Source organism: Podarcis vaucheri, assembly GCF_965113315.1.
Source record: "Podarcis vaucheri genome assembly, chromosome: 1".
Classification (NCBI taxonomy): domain Eukaryota; kingdom Metazoa; phylum Chordata; class Lepidosauria; order Squamata; family Lacertidae; genus Podarcis; species Podarcis vaucheri.
The window spans coordinates 120,158,306-120,176,876 of record NC_138759.1 but is presented as its reverse complement, the minus strand read 5'-3'; the positions used below and the strand labels follow the sequence as shown (position 1 = coordinate 120,176,876).

At 44.2% G+C, this 18,571-nt stretch overlaps 1 protein-coding gene across 4 annotated transcripts in view; it reads left to right on the top strand.

Moving 5' to 3' along the window:
* The window catches only part of RAPGEF4 (Rap guanine nucleotide exchange factor 4), a 187,833-nt gene that overhangs the window by 99,530 nt on the left and 69,732 nt on the right, over positions 1-18,571 (top strand). For all 4 annotated transcript variants that reach the window (XM_082230540.1, XM_082230542.1, XM_082230541.1 and 1 more), the window contains 2 exons: positions 9,503-9,575; positions 9,864-9,928. In XM_082230540.1, coding sequence (XP_082086666.1) covers positions 9,503-9,575; positions 9,864-9,928 — 138 coding nt within the window. The remainder of the gene's footprint in view (positions 1-9,502; positions 9,576-9,863; positions 9,929-18,571) is intronic.

Sequence of the window (18,571 nt, the reverse complement as noted above, 5' to 3'; positions counted from 1 at the left end):
TAGTATTTCATTCATTCACGTTTGTGTAGCCATCCAACCCCTCTTTGGTGGAGACTCACCTGATAAATACCTGAGCCATTTGTTGTTCTTGACACCATTATTGTTTTACATAATTCTTCCAGTGGATTTCAGTATACAGTTTTACCTTGGTTCGTGAACGCCTTGTGAATCGAACTTTTTGGCTCCCGAATGCCGCAAACCCGGAAGTGAGTGTTCCAGTTTGCGAACATTTTTTGGAAGACGAACGTCCGATGTGGCTTCCAATTGGCTACAGTTACTGATGACTTCGTAGCTTATAAAGTAGCACTATAGTGGTACCTCGGGTTACGAACTTAATTCGTTCTGGAGGTCCGTTCTTAACTGGAAACTGTTCTTAACCTGAGGTACCACTTTAGCTAATCGGGCCTCCAGCCACCGCCGCCCGATTTCTGTTCTCATCCTGAAACAAAGTTCTTAACCTGAGGTACTATTTCTGGGTTAGTGGTGACTGTAACCTGAAGCGCCTGTAACCTGTGGTAGCACTGTATATGCATTGGCAGCTAAGAAGATCAGGAGAAAAGAACTAGATAAAATAGTGGTCAATTGCAAAGGTGATTCGGATATTTAAGCTGGCACATTTACCTGAGAACCCCTTGCTATTCTATTGTATGCAACAAATAATTCTTAGGAGATGTGATCGTGGTTTATTGTATCTGCAGTGCCTGATGTTTTTATGGTTATTGTTGCTTTTCTTTTAGTTCCCTTTGTGAATGATGCCATGGCCTTTGGCTAGTGCAATAAAGTTTGTGATGATAATGATTGGTTGTGCCCGCCCTGTGGAACGCCCGTCCTTCAGATGTGAAGGATATAAGCAGCTATCTTCTTTTTAAAAGACATTTGAAGGCAGCCCTGTTTAGGGAAGTTTTTAATATTTAATGCTGTATTGTTTTTAACACTTGATTGGAAGCCACCCAGAGTGGCTGGGGAAACTCAGCCAGATGGGCGGGGTGTAAATAATAATAATAATAATAATAATAATAATAATAATAATAATAATAATAATAATAATTATTATTATTATTATTATTGCAGGAGCTTCCTGCAGCCAATCGGAAGCCGCGCCTTGGTTTCCGAACATTATGGAAGTCAAATGGACTTCCGGAATGGATTCCGTTTGACTTCCGAGGTACCACTGTACTGATATTTCAGTCTTTGGAGAATTGCATAGATTTCACCAAAGCTTTGCTCTTTAAATGGGGGGGGGGGGGCAGAAACAGGCTCCAGTATGTGTTTGTGAACTTTAAAAGGATGGGTGGAAACAGTTACCATTAACTCCTTCTCTATACTCATTGACAATTGGAAAGGGGCATGGCTTTTTTTTTTTAAGTAATCCCTCCTCTTTATCAAAATCCTGTTTAACATTGGACTCACTACAAACTTTTCCCACTGCCTTGCAATAAAACAGCCATCCGTGGCACAAGAACAGGCAGCTTCTGAGAATATAGAGTGTAATATAACTTACTGCACCTGCACAACCTCTAGTACCGGACTTCTTGTATATCAGCAAACTTGCCGGGTAGATGTTGAAAGGAGATTGCTCACAAAGAAATGAATGGCTGCTAGCCACTGAGTACATGCCACCCATGTGTACCAGTGGCAATAATTTAACAGCTGCTCATTCCATCTGTATAGCTTGCAGGTATGGACACTTGCAAAGCATTGTGCTTTTAGAACACCCCAAACCACAGCACTTCAAAGGCTAAAGTGTGTACACAGCCCCAGTCTAAAAATAGTTAGGATGTTCAGAGCATCCTGTAAGCTTTTTCGGTTCTTTCCATTTCCCCTCTCATGTCCAGATGTTCTTGTTTTTCTTCATTTTGGGGTGGGTGGGCTGGTTGTGCGAATGCTAACGACCTTCTAACCATTGCAGACTTAGCTTTGGAACCATCCGTGGTTTGTTAAAGCAGCAGTACAGATGTAGGAGTAATAATAATTATTTCTGAAAATGAAAACGACCAGGAATTTTCACACAGGAGAAGGCAAGCATAGGCAGCGTGCGGGAGGGGGGGAATACTCCCAAAAGTACCTCACCCCCCTACTTGCCCCCCATTGCTGAACTCCTTTCATTAATATATGTTGTTGTTTTTCTTTCTCGCCCACCTAGAAATATACTTTCCCCCTTTTGTGGCTACCCATACATATTTTTTCTGATTCTGGAGATAAGGGAAAAGCAATAAAGCCTTTGGGATGTCCCCAACTGCCCAACAACAGATAGGATAGTGAGCAGTTATGACTGCACCAAGTCATAGTAGACACATTTGCCAAACACACTAATGCTTCACTTTTCCCACTTTTTCTCTTTTGTGCCCATGAGAAGGAATTCAGAAACTTCTGCTTCTGGTTTTAAGCAAGCCACAGTTCTTTGTGACATCTGAACATGGAATTGTGGTTTGTTTAAACTGTGGTTAGTGAGAACCCTCCGTGATAAGGCTGTGTTTTTTTTAATTGAAACTGTAAGCTGTTGCTCCTGCTGTTCCTTTACTGGCATGCAAAAGAGGAGGAAGAAGCATACAAGCATAAGGCTTGTAGTGCAAAACCACAGTTTCCCATTGCATCTGAACTGAGACACAGTATTGACAAGAAGGTATTGAAATATTAATTTATTTTATATGGCCAAAGTGGGATGAAAAGCCTCAAAGCCCTTTTGGGGTCTGGTTAAAATAATACTTGCAGCATCCAGGAGGCTGGAAGGTAGCTGTATTGAGGGACTCTGGTTATTTTTCACTAAAAATAGGCAGCCTTCCTTTTAAAAGCTGTTATATAACGGTCTTTGGCAAATTGCATGACTGTGGTAGAAGGAAATATAGTTATGCTGAATAGGATTTCAGACCAGCAGATAAGTAACAGAGCCCTGTGATTGATAGATCCTTTAAAAAGCATGGGGGTGAGTTTCTTTTACATCGTCGGTGCATAGAGCTTTGCAGTTTCACATACATTGGAACTTCGGGTTAAGAACTTTGTTAGCTGCCACTAACAAAGCCAGGAAGCTCTTGGATCAGGCTGTGACAAGCAAGGTGTTGGCATCTACCATGCAGATGGCGTTCACCTTTCTGACGACGGAAATGATGTTTGGTTGCCCGATAATATCGAAAGCATAAGAGGAGGGTTGCAGGTGTGAGGGTATTGGCGGCGAGCTTTGGGCTTGTGTGGTGGTTAGGCATTGGAATAGCGATGGGGGGGAGGGGAGGGGCGGCCATCCCCTGCCTCTCCATGCGTAAGGGTATTCTGTTAAAGGAATCCAGGGGTGTGGATCTCATCCGAAGCCCACGGAGGCCATGCCACGACCCCAGCGGGAACCCAGGGGGTTGATCTGCATCGGTGGGGCTCCCCCTACTGGTGGTTTACCCTTCCAGACTTCCTGCAAAGTGGGCAGGAGTCAGATACAGTCTTGATGCCACTGCCTAAGCCAGTACCGCTCACATTCTGTAACCAATAAAGTTGTGGCCTAAATTTTGTCCATTAACATTAGCCGAAATTCTGTGTCCTTGTGTCTTTATTCTCCTGGGGCTGGCTTGGGGGTCTTGAAGCGCAAGCGAAAGAACCCGAAATTGACAGGTTGCTCATCCCTAGGCATTTTGCAAGACAGAGGAGGAGTCAAAATTGCCCCTCATGCAGAGGATATCATTTTTAAGCTGGGCTACTGAGGGATACGCTTGTCAATGCATACTTTGGTTTTGTTTTTTGTTTTTGTTTTTTGCTTTAACCAGTGGTTAGGGATGGGGAGGTGGACTATGAGGGGAAGGGACTTTAATTGTTTGCACCCCCCAACACGGTCCTCATCCAAAAGCGTTTATGCGTGAGTTTGGACAGACATTCAGCTTTGAAATTAATGCTGGCAAAGCAGAGTTTATATATTTTGATTAATCATGAAAAAGAAGCTATAACGGGACTTTGGAGGGTTAAATGGAATAGTAAGCTTGTAAAATATTTAGGTGTTTTTACTGAACTCCAGTTTGGATCAATAAGGTAAAATCAATTATAACCCAGTCAAAACATTAAAAAAGATATTTACAGTGATAGGAGCAGTGTAAGCTGTCTTAGTTTGGAAAAATAGCATCAATTAAAGCGAACCTTGAATACTCTCACTCCTCCTCCTCTTTTTGCTGCTAGGCAAAAGTTTATTAGAAAAGTGGCAGAAAGTGCTTCAGTCTTCATGCACTTTGCTGATGGGTTGGGGGAAGAGCAAGGAGACCAAATGAAGGATCTGCAGAAGTTCAAACAGCAAACAGAAGCAGTGCTTCGCTGTACAGCTCAGCGTTTGACTTGGAAAGAGATTGCGTCACATCACAGCCTGGATAGGTCAGTTGCTTAGAGTGTGGTGCTGAGAATGTCAAGGTTGCAGGTTTGATCGCCACATGCGACAGGTGCATATTCCTGGGGTTGGACTAAATGATCCTCAGGATCCCTTCCATCTCTATGATTCTATGTTATGCTGGGGAGAGCATCAGCAAGTAAGCCTAAAACCAGGGTGGACAAAAATCAATGATATTTTTTTTATAAAAAAAGGATTTCTAAAATATAAATCAGTTTTTTTAAGTAAAATGCTTTTGAAGGAAAAATCTTTCTAAAGATAGCTTTCTGTTTAAGTTACATTATACAGAGGTACTCGGGTTACAGATGCTTCAGGTTACAGACGCTTCAGGTTACAGACTCCACTAACCCAGAAATAGTGCCTCAGGTTAAGAACTTTGCTTCAGGGTGAGAACAGAAATCGTGCTCCGGCAGCGTGGCAGCATCAGGAGGCCCCATTAGCTAAAGTGGTACCTCATGTTAAGAACAGTTTCAGGTTAAGAATGGACCTCCAGAACGAATTAAGTTCCTAACCTGTCAGGGAACTGCCATCGGAGCCAGGGGGAGAGGGAGGGCTCCAGAGGGATGCCGGAGAGCGTCCCGGGAGGGAGAGAAGCAGCACATCTTCTGGGGAAGGAAATCAGCGTAGCACCAGTGGAGAAGGGGGGCAGATGGGGGAATCGGCAAGGTGGCTCCATGACTCCTCGCCGGGGACCAGCGGGGAGAGCACGGGTCCTCCGCTGCCCACACCCTCCCTGCGCAGAAGGCTTCCGCGCAGGGAGAGTAGGCGGAGACTAGGCGTCAAAGAACTTCTTTGCTGGAAGAAGTTCAAGAAACGCCCACTGACGGATCCTGCCAGCGACTGAGACAGCCATGGGCGAGTGGCTGTCCGGACAGAAAGGGTTCACTCAGGCAACCGCGCCGATTTACGCACGAGCAACCCCTAGAGCCATTACAGCACCCGAGGTACCACTATACAGTGGTGCCTCGCAAGACGAAATTAATTCGTTCCGCAAGTCTCTTCGTCTTGCGAGTTTTTCGTCTTGCGATGCACGGCTTCCCATAGGAATGCATTGAAAATCAATTAATGCGTTCCTAGGGAAACCGCCTTCAGACCAGGTCCGGGGACAATCTGCCCCGGACCTCTTCTGAAGGCTGGAGGGGCAAGGGCTTTTCTTCCCACCCCCAGCATTTTAAAAAACCCCAGGACAGCGGAGGACTTCTCCGCTGTCCGGGCGATCTTAAAATGCTGGCGGGCGGCATTTTAAAATCGCCCCGGGACAGCAGAGGACTTCTCCGCTGTCTGGGGCGATTTAAAAGCCCCTGGGAAGGCAGGCAGGGGGGACAAAGACTTTCGCCCCCCGCCCGCCTTCAGAAGGTGTTCCCGCCCCACCGCCCGGCTTCGGAGGAAGTCCGAGGACAGTGGGGAAGACGCGCTGCGCTTCCCCGCTGTCCCGGATATTTCCCTATGGGCTGTCGTCTTGCGAAGGAAGCCCATAGGGAAATTCGTCTTGCGAAGCGCCTCCAAAACGGAAAACCCTTTCGTCTAGCAGGTTTTCCGTCTTGCGAGGCGTTCGTCTTGCGAGGTACCACTGTAGTCCAAAGGCTATTCATCAAGAAATAAGCATTTGTTTTAAGTATTTCTTGTGTGCTAAAACTCAGTCTAAGTTTATTTTTTTTAAAAAAAAAGTTTAACCACATCAGTTAACAAACATGGATACATATGCTATAATGTACAATGAGACCAGTAATAGTCCTGACCACTTCTTCTAGTGAAGGCAAAGTTGACAGTAAGTGGTCCTCCCCAATATGGAAGATGTGGGAGCTCCAAGAGGCGAGTGGTGGGCGCATTATATGCAGTCAGCTGCTGAGCTTTCCCGTCTCTGAATCCAGAGCCAGGATCATCTCTGCAAGCTGGGTTGTTAAATGTCTGGGGTTTTCACTCTAGCACTGAAGACATCACACACATGGGACACTCAATTGTGGCTTGTTTGCACGCATCCTAAAGGATTTACACGGGCTCCCAGTACAGTGGTACCTCGGGCTATATATGCTTCAGGTTACATACGCTTCAGGTTACAGACTTCGCTAACCCAGAAATAGTGCTTCAGGTTAAGAACTTTGCTTCAGGATGAGAACAGAAATTGTGCTCTGGCAGCGCAGCAGCAGCAGGAGGCCCCATTATGTAAAGTGGTGCTTCAGGTTAAGAACAGTTTCAGGTTAAGAACGGACCTCCGGAATGAACTAAATACTGAACCCGAGGTACCACTATATGTTTCTGAGCACAATTCAAAGTGTTGGTGTTGACCTTTAAAGCCTTAAATGGCCTCAGCCCTGTATACCTGAAGGAGCGTCTTCACCCCCATTGTTCAGTCCGGACAATGAGGGCCTTCTGGCGGTTCCCTCACTACAAGATGTGAAGCTACAGAGAACCAGGCAGAGGGCCTTCTCGGTAGTGGCACCCGCCCTATGGAATGCCCTCCCATCAGATGTCAAACAAATACACAACTGTTTGACTTTTAGGAAACATCTGAAGGCATCCCTGTTCAGGGAAGTTTTTAATGGCTGATGTTTTACTGTGTTTTTAATATTTTGTTGGGAGCCGCCCAGAGTGGCTTGGGCAACCCAGTCAGATGGGCGGCATATGAATAAAATATTATTATTATTATTATTATTATTATTATTATTATTATTAGCCATTAGGTTCAGAGGATGATGGTTTTTCATTAGAATGGTGTTATGAATGAGATATTCTCAAACATGCATGTTGAAGTTGACATGAATATCAATTAGCCAACGGTCCAAAAACAACTCTTTGTAGTGCCAAACGCTTTGTAGAGTGTGGGGAAAGAATAATACAGAATGATTCCTAGATCCTTCTTTAACAGAGATGTCTTGTGGACCCATTCTAAACAGGATTAGATTGTGAGCTCATCAATATAACCACAAGGAGATATGACTCACAATGCTTTGGTGTAAGTGCCTATGGATTTATGTTAAAATAGAACCTTGGTTGGTTTTGTTGCACACTGCTTTTTGTTTCCCATGTTACTGGGATATCACTTAAAATGTTAGACAGAAAGTTACATAAGCCTGATGGTTTATTGATCATGTCTGCACTGTATTTGCCTTCAGTGGCATGGGGCATCAATGAGAGAATACCAGTTACAAATGATTGTGATTTACTGTACATCACATCAATACTGAGTTCTGAGAAGCTTTTCTATGAGCTGCCTGTGTCACTAAATACTGATGCTAACTGAGTTGTCTGTTTATATCATGAGCCGTGGGGAAGCGGAAAGAGTTGAAAATCATGTCTCCAACTTGAGCAAATACAGTCGTACCTTGGATCCTGAAAGCCTTGGTACTCAAACGTTTTGGCTCCCGAACGCAGTAAACCCGGAAGTGATTGTTCCGCTTTGCGAACGGTCTTTGGAACCTGAACGTCTAACAGGGCTTCCGATTGGCTGCAGGAGTTTCCTGCAGCCAATCAGATACCGTTCTTTGGTTTCTGAACGTTTTGGAAGTCGAACGGACTTCTGGAACGGATTCCGTTCAACTTCCAACGTACGACTGTACATTTTGTTTGGAAACATGAACAAATGGAAATGTGATGTTTTTTCAACCAGTACTCTGGGTAACAGCATCTGGATTACTTAGACTTCTCACCCCCATGTTGGGTGCCCTTCGCTTTGTGCTAATCCCACAACAAAGGGGAGTCGACAGTGCATCATGTAGGAGGTGGGACTACCCTACACAGTCTAGACAATCCTTTTGCACATTTGCACGAGTTCACTATGACCAGACTACTGCTAAGGTTAAAGTAAAGGTAAAGGGACCCCTGACCATTAGGTCCAGTTGTGGCCAACTCTGGGGTTGGGGCACTCATCTCAATTTATTGGCTGAGGGAGCCGGCGTACAGCTTCCGGGTCATGTGGCCAGCATGACTAAGCCGCTTCTGGCGAACCAGAGCAGCGCACGAAAACACAGTTTACCTTCCCAGCAGAGTGGTACCTATTTATCTAATTGCACTTTGACGTGCTTTCGAACTGCTAGGTTGGCAGGAGCAGGGACCGAGCAACAGGAGCTCACCCCGTTGCAGGGATTCGAACCGCCGATCTTCTGATTGGCAAGTCCTAGCCTCTGTGGTTTAATCCAAAGCAACACCCACATCCCGTAGTCCTAAGGTTATGACCAGTTTAATTTTAAGCAGGCATTCCACAAGTGACACCTGTATGTGCCGCTCCAATTTGCTTGGGATGTGAATGTCATGATGTTTTCATAGGTTCTAAGCAAAGGGAGGACGAGAAAAGTGGGTTGTGATGCCGAAAATAGAGCCAAGCAAAGGAACAAACAAATAGAATAGAGTTTTCATAACATTTTTTGCAAGCATGAAAGATTAAACAGCAACAGCAATCCAGCAGGTGTTATGACAGGTTGTTGGATGTGGGCAGACTCTCTCATACACAACTGCAGGCACACGTACAGGCAGACACAAACGCACACACTTCCAGGAACATAAAATACCAGGGACACACACACGGGGACAGGCACTTGCAAGTAAGTACAGATAGACTTAGAACAGGCACCCGCAGCCACAGACAGCCACACAAACAGGTTAAAGTAACATAAACAGTGTTATACAGTGGTACCTGGGGTTACAGGCGCTTCAGATTACAGACTCCATTAACCCAGAAATAGTACCTCAGTTTAAGAACTTTGCTTCAGGATGAGAACAGAAATCATGCGGCGGGGACGGGAGGCCCATTAGCTAAAGTGGTACCTCAGGTTAAGAACAGTTTCCGGTTAAGAACGGACTTCCAGAATGAATTAAGTTTGTAACCCGAGGTACCACTGTACACCAGCATACATCCACCTTGGGACACAATGCGCTGATTCTTGCTGTTTGCTCTGGGAGAGAAATGGAAAAAATGAACTCTGTTCTGGCTGGGAGTGGAACTTTACTCACCCAAAATAGAGCTTAGGGCAGTGTACAACGTAAGAAAATACAGGGGGAGAAAGAATCCTAAAATATTGCCAAAGGGTTTTAAACCACAATTACATTCCATGTGTAGCCCCAGGAATTTTATTTTTAGGCTTTATCTCATTTTAAAAAATTGGATGTGGATAACTTTCAGCAAAGTGACGTTTCAACCGTTTCCCCTCCCCTCAGAAATACCGACAGTACATGTCAGGACTTCTGGCTCCTCCTTATGGTGTTATGGAAACTGGCTCCAATAATGACAGTAAGTACCTCAGCAAAAGTATCTGTAAAATGGGAACAATGGCGATCTTTATGTCATGCGACCCCTGGTGTCAGAGGTGAATTTTAGGGCAGCGTGGCTGGTTCCGCTGCCTTGGCGCCAAGCAGAATGGGAGGTTGGGTGGGTGCCAGATTTTGCCCTCAAGCGCTGCCGAAATTTGAAAGACCAAAGTCTGCTGTGACGGATGTAAGCGTAAAGAACCATCCCATTTGAAGAGCAACATTTAATCCTCAGGCATATTGTTCTGATGTGTCTACTGTTTTCTTACAGGAATGCCCGACAAGGATAACATGTCAAGTAGTAGTCTGTGCTCAATCTCTAAAAACTGCAATAAGGTAAATAATTTTTCTTCTTCATTTTGCCTGTAAACACCAACATATTGGTACGTGGGCAAAACAGTTCTTCTTCACAAGCAAGGCTGGGGGGAACGGCCACCACATTTTGTGCCCAGCTGTTTCTCAGTGGCCAAGGTGGGTCTTTTCTTCTTTCCTCCCATTGGCTGCAATAGAGGAAAATAACACGGCTTGAGCTATTTTTGTTGGGTGTGCCGGAGGAACAAAGGGGCTTTGTATCAGTCCTGCCCCGATAGCGGCACTGCTGACATGCTTGGATTCTCCTGACCACAGATGGAAGAGGTGCATAAGTCCCCTCAGCTGGCCTTACGATAAGTCAAAATAAAAAAATTCCTTCCAGTAGCACCTTAAAGACCAACTAAGTTAGTTCTTGGTATGAGCTTTCGTGTGCATGCACACTTCTTCAGACACGAAAGCTCATACCAAGAACTAACTTAGTTGGTCTTTAAGGTGCTACTGGAAGGAATTTTTTTATTTTGACTATGGCAGACCAACACGGCTACCTATCTGTAACTTACGATAAGTGTAAGATTGCTCCCTAAATTAACTTTTATGTGTGGAAACATTAATAAAACACAGGTGCTTCAGTTGTCAAAAAAAAGGTGGATGCTTATGAAACTGAATATACTTTACTAAGACTGGGTTCTATATTGCTTCTCTGACGGCTAATCACAGCAGAAAGTGTCACTGCAACTGATATTAAAAATGAAGCGGTTTGCCAGTATTGTTCATTGGGCCATTTCTGTCAGCAAAGTTCTGTTGAGTTTATACACCACAAGTTAGGGAAAAAGTAAGATAGCAAAGAAAACGGTTGTGAAAGGCAGGCAATTTGCTTATACACTTGGCACGAATAGTATATCACCCCAAGACATTTAGATTTTGCAAGTGGAAAAAAACAAATTGAATTAATTTAAGATTTATTTTATTCAGAAGTTCAGAAACTAGTAAACGAAATTCTACAGAAATAAGCAATGTAAAATTCCCTTCTTTGCCCAAAAAGCATATAGCTTTAGGCTCCATTTAGCTTTATGGAGCAACCCGGCTGTTTCCATGCCGCAATGGTTCCTGCACCACTCCCAGTGATAGCTGTAATTACTGGTACAGTGGTACCTCGCAAGACAAACGCCTCGCAAGACAGAAAACCCGCTAGACGAAAGGGTTTTCCGTTTTGGAGGCGCTTCGCAAGACGAATTTCCCTATGGGCTTGCTTCGCAAGACGACAGCCCATAGGGAAATATCCGGGACAGCGGGGAAGCGCAGCGCGTCTTCCCCACTGTCCTCGGACCTCCTCCGAAGCCGGGCGGTGGGGCGGGAACACCTTCTGAAGGTGGGCGGGGGGCGAAAGTCTTTGTCCCCCCTGCCTGCCTTCCCAGGGGCTTTTAAATCGCCCCGGACAGCGGAGAAGTCCTCCGCTGTCCCGGGGCGATTTTAAAATGCCGCCCGCCAGCATTTTAAGATCGCCCAGACAGCGGAGAAGTCCTCCGCTGTCCCGGGTTTTTTTAAAATGCTGGGGGTGGGAAGAAAAGCCCTTGCCCCCCCCCCAGCCTTCAGAAGAGGTCCGGGGACAGACTGTCCCCGGACCTGGTCTGAAGGCGGTTTCCCTAGGAACGCATTAATTGATTTTCAATGCATTCCTATGGGAAACCGTGCATCGCAAGACGAAAAACTCGCAAGACGAAGAGACTTGCGGAACGAATTAATTTTGTCTTGCGAGGCACCACTGTACCGCCCAAATGGCATATTGTCAGATTATGGATCATACTATTGATGTATCTCCTACTATGGCAAGTGACACATGATTGTATGTTACCACATAATCTGGCCTAAGTATGTGAGAAGAAATTTCAGATGTTGCCTGGAGTGGAGTGGGAACAGAGGATGAGAACATGTGAGCATAGTACTGCTCCATGTATTTGTATTTACATAAAAGCTTATGTGCCACTTTTCATTCGTAAAAAGTATCAGAGTAGTTTGCAACATAGAATACAAAATATATTGGAACTAAAACAATAAGCTATCATCGAAATCAAATTAACCACACACACACACACACACACACACACACACACATTGTTTAATAGTCAGGAAATTGCAGGGGAAAGTCTTCAACTTTATTTAATGTTACATTTACATAGGATCTAAGTTATTAATGATGAAAAGCATGGCAAAACATGACATTAGCAAAGTGCTCAGTACATCAAGTGGTTGTCGTACAGCTATAACAGCAGCAGCAGCAGAGCAACATTTATACCCCACCCACTCTGGGAAACATATATCCTGTGAACAAAGCCCCACTTTTTTATTTTGGATTGACAGAAGTCTGAAATCATTCAGCCGACACCATAAAATAGCCACAGATACATTGATAATGCCTTTTTCTGTATAACTTACCAGCTAGGGATAGAACAACAACCAAGTTAATCTGTGTTGCTTGAATTTTTATTTTATTACATTCCCCCTTTTGTTGACTAGGCTTTTTTCTGCATGGTTGAATGTATTGCTTGTTTCTTGTAGGTTAAATAATCCATATTCTTAAAATAAATACGTAGTCTGATCTGATCAGAAGAATACTTTTGGCACTCTTTACTCACCAGCTCCATAAACAGCCACACTTTTTTCTTTCTTTATTGAGGTTCACTACTTCCTGTCTGCCTGTCCGTCTGCCCTGTTTCCTTAAAGAGACTGATCTTTTAACACATCTTTTTAACCTTTAATAACGTTAGAGACATTGCTGCATATATTTGTTTTTCCTCCTGTCTTGTTACATGGAATTTCCTGTCCCATCCTTATCCTGCTTGAAAACAAACCAGTTTGGGTGAAGTTTATAATAAGATGTGCCATACCAATAGCAATTTTCATTGTGGCGAGTAACAATAAAAATTATCACTCTAAAACAAGGGTTACTACGTGAGCTTACTCGAAAGTAAACTCCACTGAGCCTATGGGCATTTAGGATTGTGTTATAAGTATACTTTTTTATATAATACCACCTGAGATTATAATTTAGTATATCAGTTAAAGAAGGAATGGAGAGAAAAGGGCAGCCACTCAGGATAAAGGGAATAGTTTTGTGGTGGAAAACAGCATACAAAAACTCCATTATATTAGGGGAAGTTGCTTTCCAAAGTATATTAGGCAAAATTGCATTTTTTAAAAAGGGTAGATTAGGAGAAATTTGCACTAGAATGCTGGTGAATGCTGATGAGGGCATTTAAAATATAAATTCACAAACCAATTTAGGAATGTGGAAAATGGAGATTAAGACTAGAAAACGGAGAACTTGATTTGCCTGTCCCTAGTCCTAATAGAGAAGCATGTTGACAGGAAGGATAAGACACTTTTGGTTCCTAAATTGCCCCCAGCATCTTTGCTACATCCAAACACTCTCTCAACAGGTGAGATGGCGCATGCTGTCCTCCTAGCATTCTTCAAATGCAGCCACATGGCGTGTCTTTGCTGTGGAGTCACTCCTCTAGGTTACAAAGGCTTGAAAGGCATCTATCTCAAGCACACAAACCTCACGCGGATGGGAATTTAGAATGGTGTCTCATGATTTATCCAAATCACTACCAGCGGATTGTTTTCCCATCTCTGCCCCTTTTGGAGCAATTAATAAATAGCCCAAAGTGTTGCAGATGATCCTGAACGTCTGACGTTGCGTCACATGCAAGGAAAGAAAAGTAAAACAAAAGTGAAACTCGCAAAGCACAAAAGTGCGGAGGAGTCTGTGACAAATGCATTCATGATAAATCCATCTTGACATGTGTGCAGGTCTTCACTTGTCATCGGTTCACTAGTTACATAAGATAAAGTACAAAAGCACATTGAGGTTTGCATAAGCTGCTCTTATATAAGTTGAGGGGTTGGAAAGCCCAGTCTGTAAGCAGTGACAATATTGTTTCACACTCTCCCTTCTCCAAGCACAAGTAGTTCAGAGTTACCGATATTGCAAAGAGGCTTCCGTGGTACAGAGGGAAAGGATGTTGGAAAGAAGATACAGGGCTGTAAAATCTCAGAAGATCTTGTGGGAGTATACAGCATTTCTGTAACAATCAGCTCCTGGTTTCAAGGTGTAAATCTGCTAAATTTATCTCGTAGAGCGAGGAGTGGGCAGACTTCTGGTTTGTTGGATCTATATGGCATTCCGTAGGATGGTTGCGTCAAAGCACCAGGTTGTTGTTGTTTAGTCGTTTAGTCGTGTCCGACTCTTCGTGACCTCATGGACCAGAGCACACCAGGCACTTCTGTCCTCCACTGCCTCCCGCAGTTTGATCAAACTCATGCTAGTAGCTTCAAGAACACCATCCAACCATCTCATTCTCTGTCGTCCCCTTCTCCTTGTGCCCTCCATCTTTCCCAACATCAGGGTCTTTTCCAGGGAGTCTTCTCTTCTCATGAGGTGGCCAAAGTATTGGAGCCTCAGCTTCAGGATCTGTCCTTCCAGTGAGCGCTCAGGGCTGATTTCCTTCAGAATGGAGAGGTTTGATCTTCTTGCAGTCCATGGGACTCTCAAGAGTCTCCTCCAGCACCATAATTCAAAAGCATCAATTCTTCGGCGATCAGCCTTTTTTATGGTCCAGCTCTCACTTCCATACATCACTACTGGGAAAACCATGGCTTTTACTATACGGACCTTTGTTGGCCAGGTGATGTCTCTGCTTTTTAAGATGTTGTCTAGGTTTGCCATCGCTTTTCTCCCAAGGAGCAGGCGTCTTTTAATTTCGTGACTGCTGTCACCATCTGCACTGATCATGGAGCCCAAGAAAGTAAAATCTCTCACTGCCTCCATTTCTTCCCCATCTATTTGCCAGGAGGTGATGGGCCCAGTGGCCATGATCTTCGTTTTTTTGATGTTGAGCTTCAGACCATATTTTGCGCTCTCCTCTTTCACCCTCATTAAAAGGTTCTTTAATTCCTCTTCACTTTCTGCCATCAAAGTTGTGTCATCTGCATATCTGAGGTTGTTGATATTTCTTCCGGCAATCTTAATTCCGGCTTGGGATTCATCCAGCCCAGCCTTTCGCATGATGAATTCTGCATATAAGTTAAATAAGCAGGGAGACAATATACAGCCTTGCCGTACTCCTTTCCCAATTTGGAACCAATCAGTTGTTCCATATCCAGTTCTAACTGTAGCTTCTTGTCCCACATAGAGATTTTGCAGGAGACAGATGAGGTGATCAGGCACCCCCATTTCTTTAAGAACTTGCCATAGTTTGCTGTGGTCAACACAGTCAAAGGCTTTTGCATAGTCAATGAAGCAGAAGTAGATGTCTTTCTGGAACTCTCTAGCTTTCTCCATAATCCAGCGCATGTTTGCAATTTGGTCTCTGGTTCCTCTGCCTCTTCTAAATCCAGCTTGCACTTCTGGGAGTTCTCGGTCCACATACTGTTTGAGCCTTCCTTGTAGAATTTTAAGCATAACCTTGCTAGCATGTGAAATGAGTGAAATTGTGCGGTAGTTGGAGCATTCTTTGGCACTGCCTTTCTTTGGGATTGGGATGTAGACTGATCTTCTCCAATCCTCTGGCCACTGCTGAGTTTTCCAAACTTGCTGGCATATTGAGTGTAGCACCTTAACAGCATCATCTTTTAAAATTTTAAACAGTTCAGCTGGAATACCATCACTTCCACTGGCCTTGTTATTTGCAGTGCTTTCTAAGGCCCATTTGACTTCACTCTCCAGGATGTCTGGCTCAAGGTCAGCAACCACACTACCTGGGATGTACGAGACATCCATATCTTTCTGGTATAATTCCTCTGTGTATTCTTGCCACCTCTTCTTGATGTCTTCTGCTTCAGTTAGATCTTTACCACTTTTGTCCTTTATTATGGTAATCTTTGTGCCTAAATTATGGATCTAATTTAATCTCCACCCCCCTCGTTCAGCCAAGACACTAAGGTCCAGCGCCGAGGGCCTTCTGGCGGTTCCCTCACTGCGAGAAGTGAGATTACAGGGAACCAGGCAGAGGGCCTTCTTGGTAGTGGCGCTTGCCCTGTGGAACGCCCTCCCACCAGGTGTCAAATAAATTAACAACTATCTGACATTTAGAAGACATCTGAAGGCAGCCCTGTTTAGGAAAGTTTTTAATGACTGATGTTTTAATGTATTTTTAATCTCTTGTTGGAAGCCGCCCAGAGTGGCTTGGGAAACCCAGCCAGATGGGCGGGGTATAAATTATTATTATTATTATTATTATTATTATTATTATTATTATTATTATTGGTACAGGAATACAGGAAATGACCACATCACTTGGGGGCACAGGATTGCAGTGTGAGATGAGACAGTCTGAAATATGCTTTGTGCCCTAGCTCCTTTGCACATGTTCGGTGTGATTCCATCACCGTCTATAAAGACACGCACACACGCTCCATTAGTTTTTGCAGTTGGGCAGTCGGGAAAAAAAGTAATTACGGTGAGAAACAGGGTCATCCTCTTCAAGGGTCAGTTCTTCTGACAAGTCGAGCGCATACGAGCAGCACATTTGGCGCTTATGCATGAAACAGTCAAATGAACACCTCCCCACCCCATCCCGAAATCTTGCAATTATTCTTTCAACTTCGGCAGAAAAATTGAAAAAAGGAAATTTAAAAAACTTGGAAGATCTCGCAGAATCTTGCAAATGTGTGCTGTGAGCACGCATCCTACAAGTAATTCTGGAAACTGGGAATTGCAGAGTGAAAATACAATAGGAAGCCAATGAAAGAATCAATAAATGCATGCAGCAATTGTGGCAGCCATTCTTTATGCGTGAAAAGGGAGATTGGTGGCAAAGATTTCAGTGATTAATAAGGAACAAGAAAATGATTTATTGTCTGCCTGACGTTTGTTTGGAGCAGATTCTTAACGTGATCCTAATCATGTTTGCTCAAGTAGCAAACCCTAGTGATTTTAGCAGGGATCGTTTTCCAGGTAAGTACACCTGAGGATTGCAGCTCCTCAGCAGGAACTATTGCATTTCCAAGGCGTGTGCAGGCTATTATCCCATTATTTCAACGATGCAAAAATGCCACACAAGCATGTGGAGATTTACAGCTTTTGCAACTCTATATTATTCATTATTTATATAAAAGCAGGAAGGAGGCTTTGGGAAGAAAGGAGAAAGCACAGGAAACAGACACACCCCTTTGTAACAGCCAGGAGGAATTGGGAGCACAGAACATTCTGTGCAAACCACCTTCTCATTAACACCCCCTTTCTACTGAATAGGTCAGGGACATGGATCAAAACCACAAGAGGAAAAAAATTGTATGTATTTCTTTTTTTAAAAAAATGTGTATACCACTTTATGGTCCTTGAGAGCCTTCCAAAGGCAGTTTCCAACACAAACGCACAATAAGTGGGGTATTTTTGACAATTCTGCAATTAAAGCAATAAAGACGACAAAGCAACTTTTTAAATAAAAAAAGCTAAATAGCAACATACAAGCAACAGGACGCGAACACCCCCTTTAACCGTGAAGAATACAAAGGTCTTTTTTGTCCCAGGAGGATGGACCCTACTAGGCAACAGACATTTTGGAAAACATTGACATCCTGCCATGCCATTCCTCATGCCCTGGCAGCAGCGGCGCTTATTTATTTCTGCCTGGGATTGCCTTGCCTGGTCACCTTCTCCCAGTGTGTCGCAGGACATTTGCAAGAAACTGCCAACAGTGTGACCAAGAAAAGAGGTGGAAATCTCAGGCCATGCATTCCAGCGAGCGTTGTGCATTTGTGATGAATGCTGGCACCATTTGCTTACACAGATTGTAAGTGATGTAGTAGTGAATGAGTAGCACTGAGGACAGAGCAATGTGTGCTGCGCAGCAACAAACCAGCCTGCTTCCAAGGTACAGTGGAACCTCGGTTGTTGAACGCTTTGGAAGCCGAACAATTTGGAACCTGAACGCCGACAACCCGGAAGCGAATGCATCCGTTTTTGAATGCGCCTCGGAAGTTGAACGGCTTCCGAGGTGCGTTTCTCAATTTTTAAAAAGGTATTTGCCGACTGGCAATTGCGCCTTGGTTGTTGAACGTTTTGGAAGTTGAACGGTCTTCTGGAACGGATTACGTTCGACAACTGAGGTTCTACTGTACCAGAGTGGTCAGCATCTGTATGTAGAATGGCAGGGGCACTGTCTTGTACAGTGGTACCTCTGGTTGCAAATGGGATCCGTTCCGGAGGCCCGTTCGCAACATGAAAAGAGCGCAACCTGCAGTGGCGTGTCTGCGCATGCGCGGGTTGCGACTTGCCGCTTCTGCGCATACATGTGATGTTATTTTGCGCTCCTGCGCATGCACAAGCGACGAAACACAGAAGTAATCCTTTCCGGTATTTCCGGATGTAACCTGAAAGAACGTAACATGAAGCGGACGTAACATGAGGTATGACTGTATTTGCCTCATGTAGAAAGATGTCTTGGGTCAGACCTCTGTTGTACCATTATAAAAAGCTGAGGGAAGAGAGGCCTTTGACTTAGGGAAGGAGTTCCCTTGGTTGAAAGGCACAAACAGAAAAAGCTCTCCTCAAAGGGAAAAGGCAAATATCACACTTTTTGTGGTCGACTAAGGCGGCCACTTCCTATCTTTGGCAGATTTCAGCAGTCTTGATTCTGGAAGCACAAATCATTTAAGTACCCG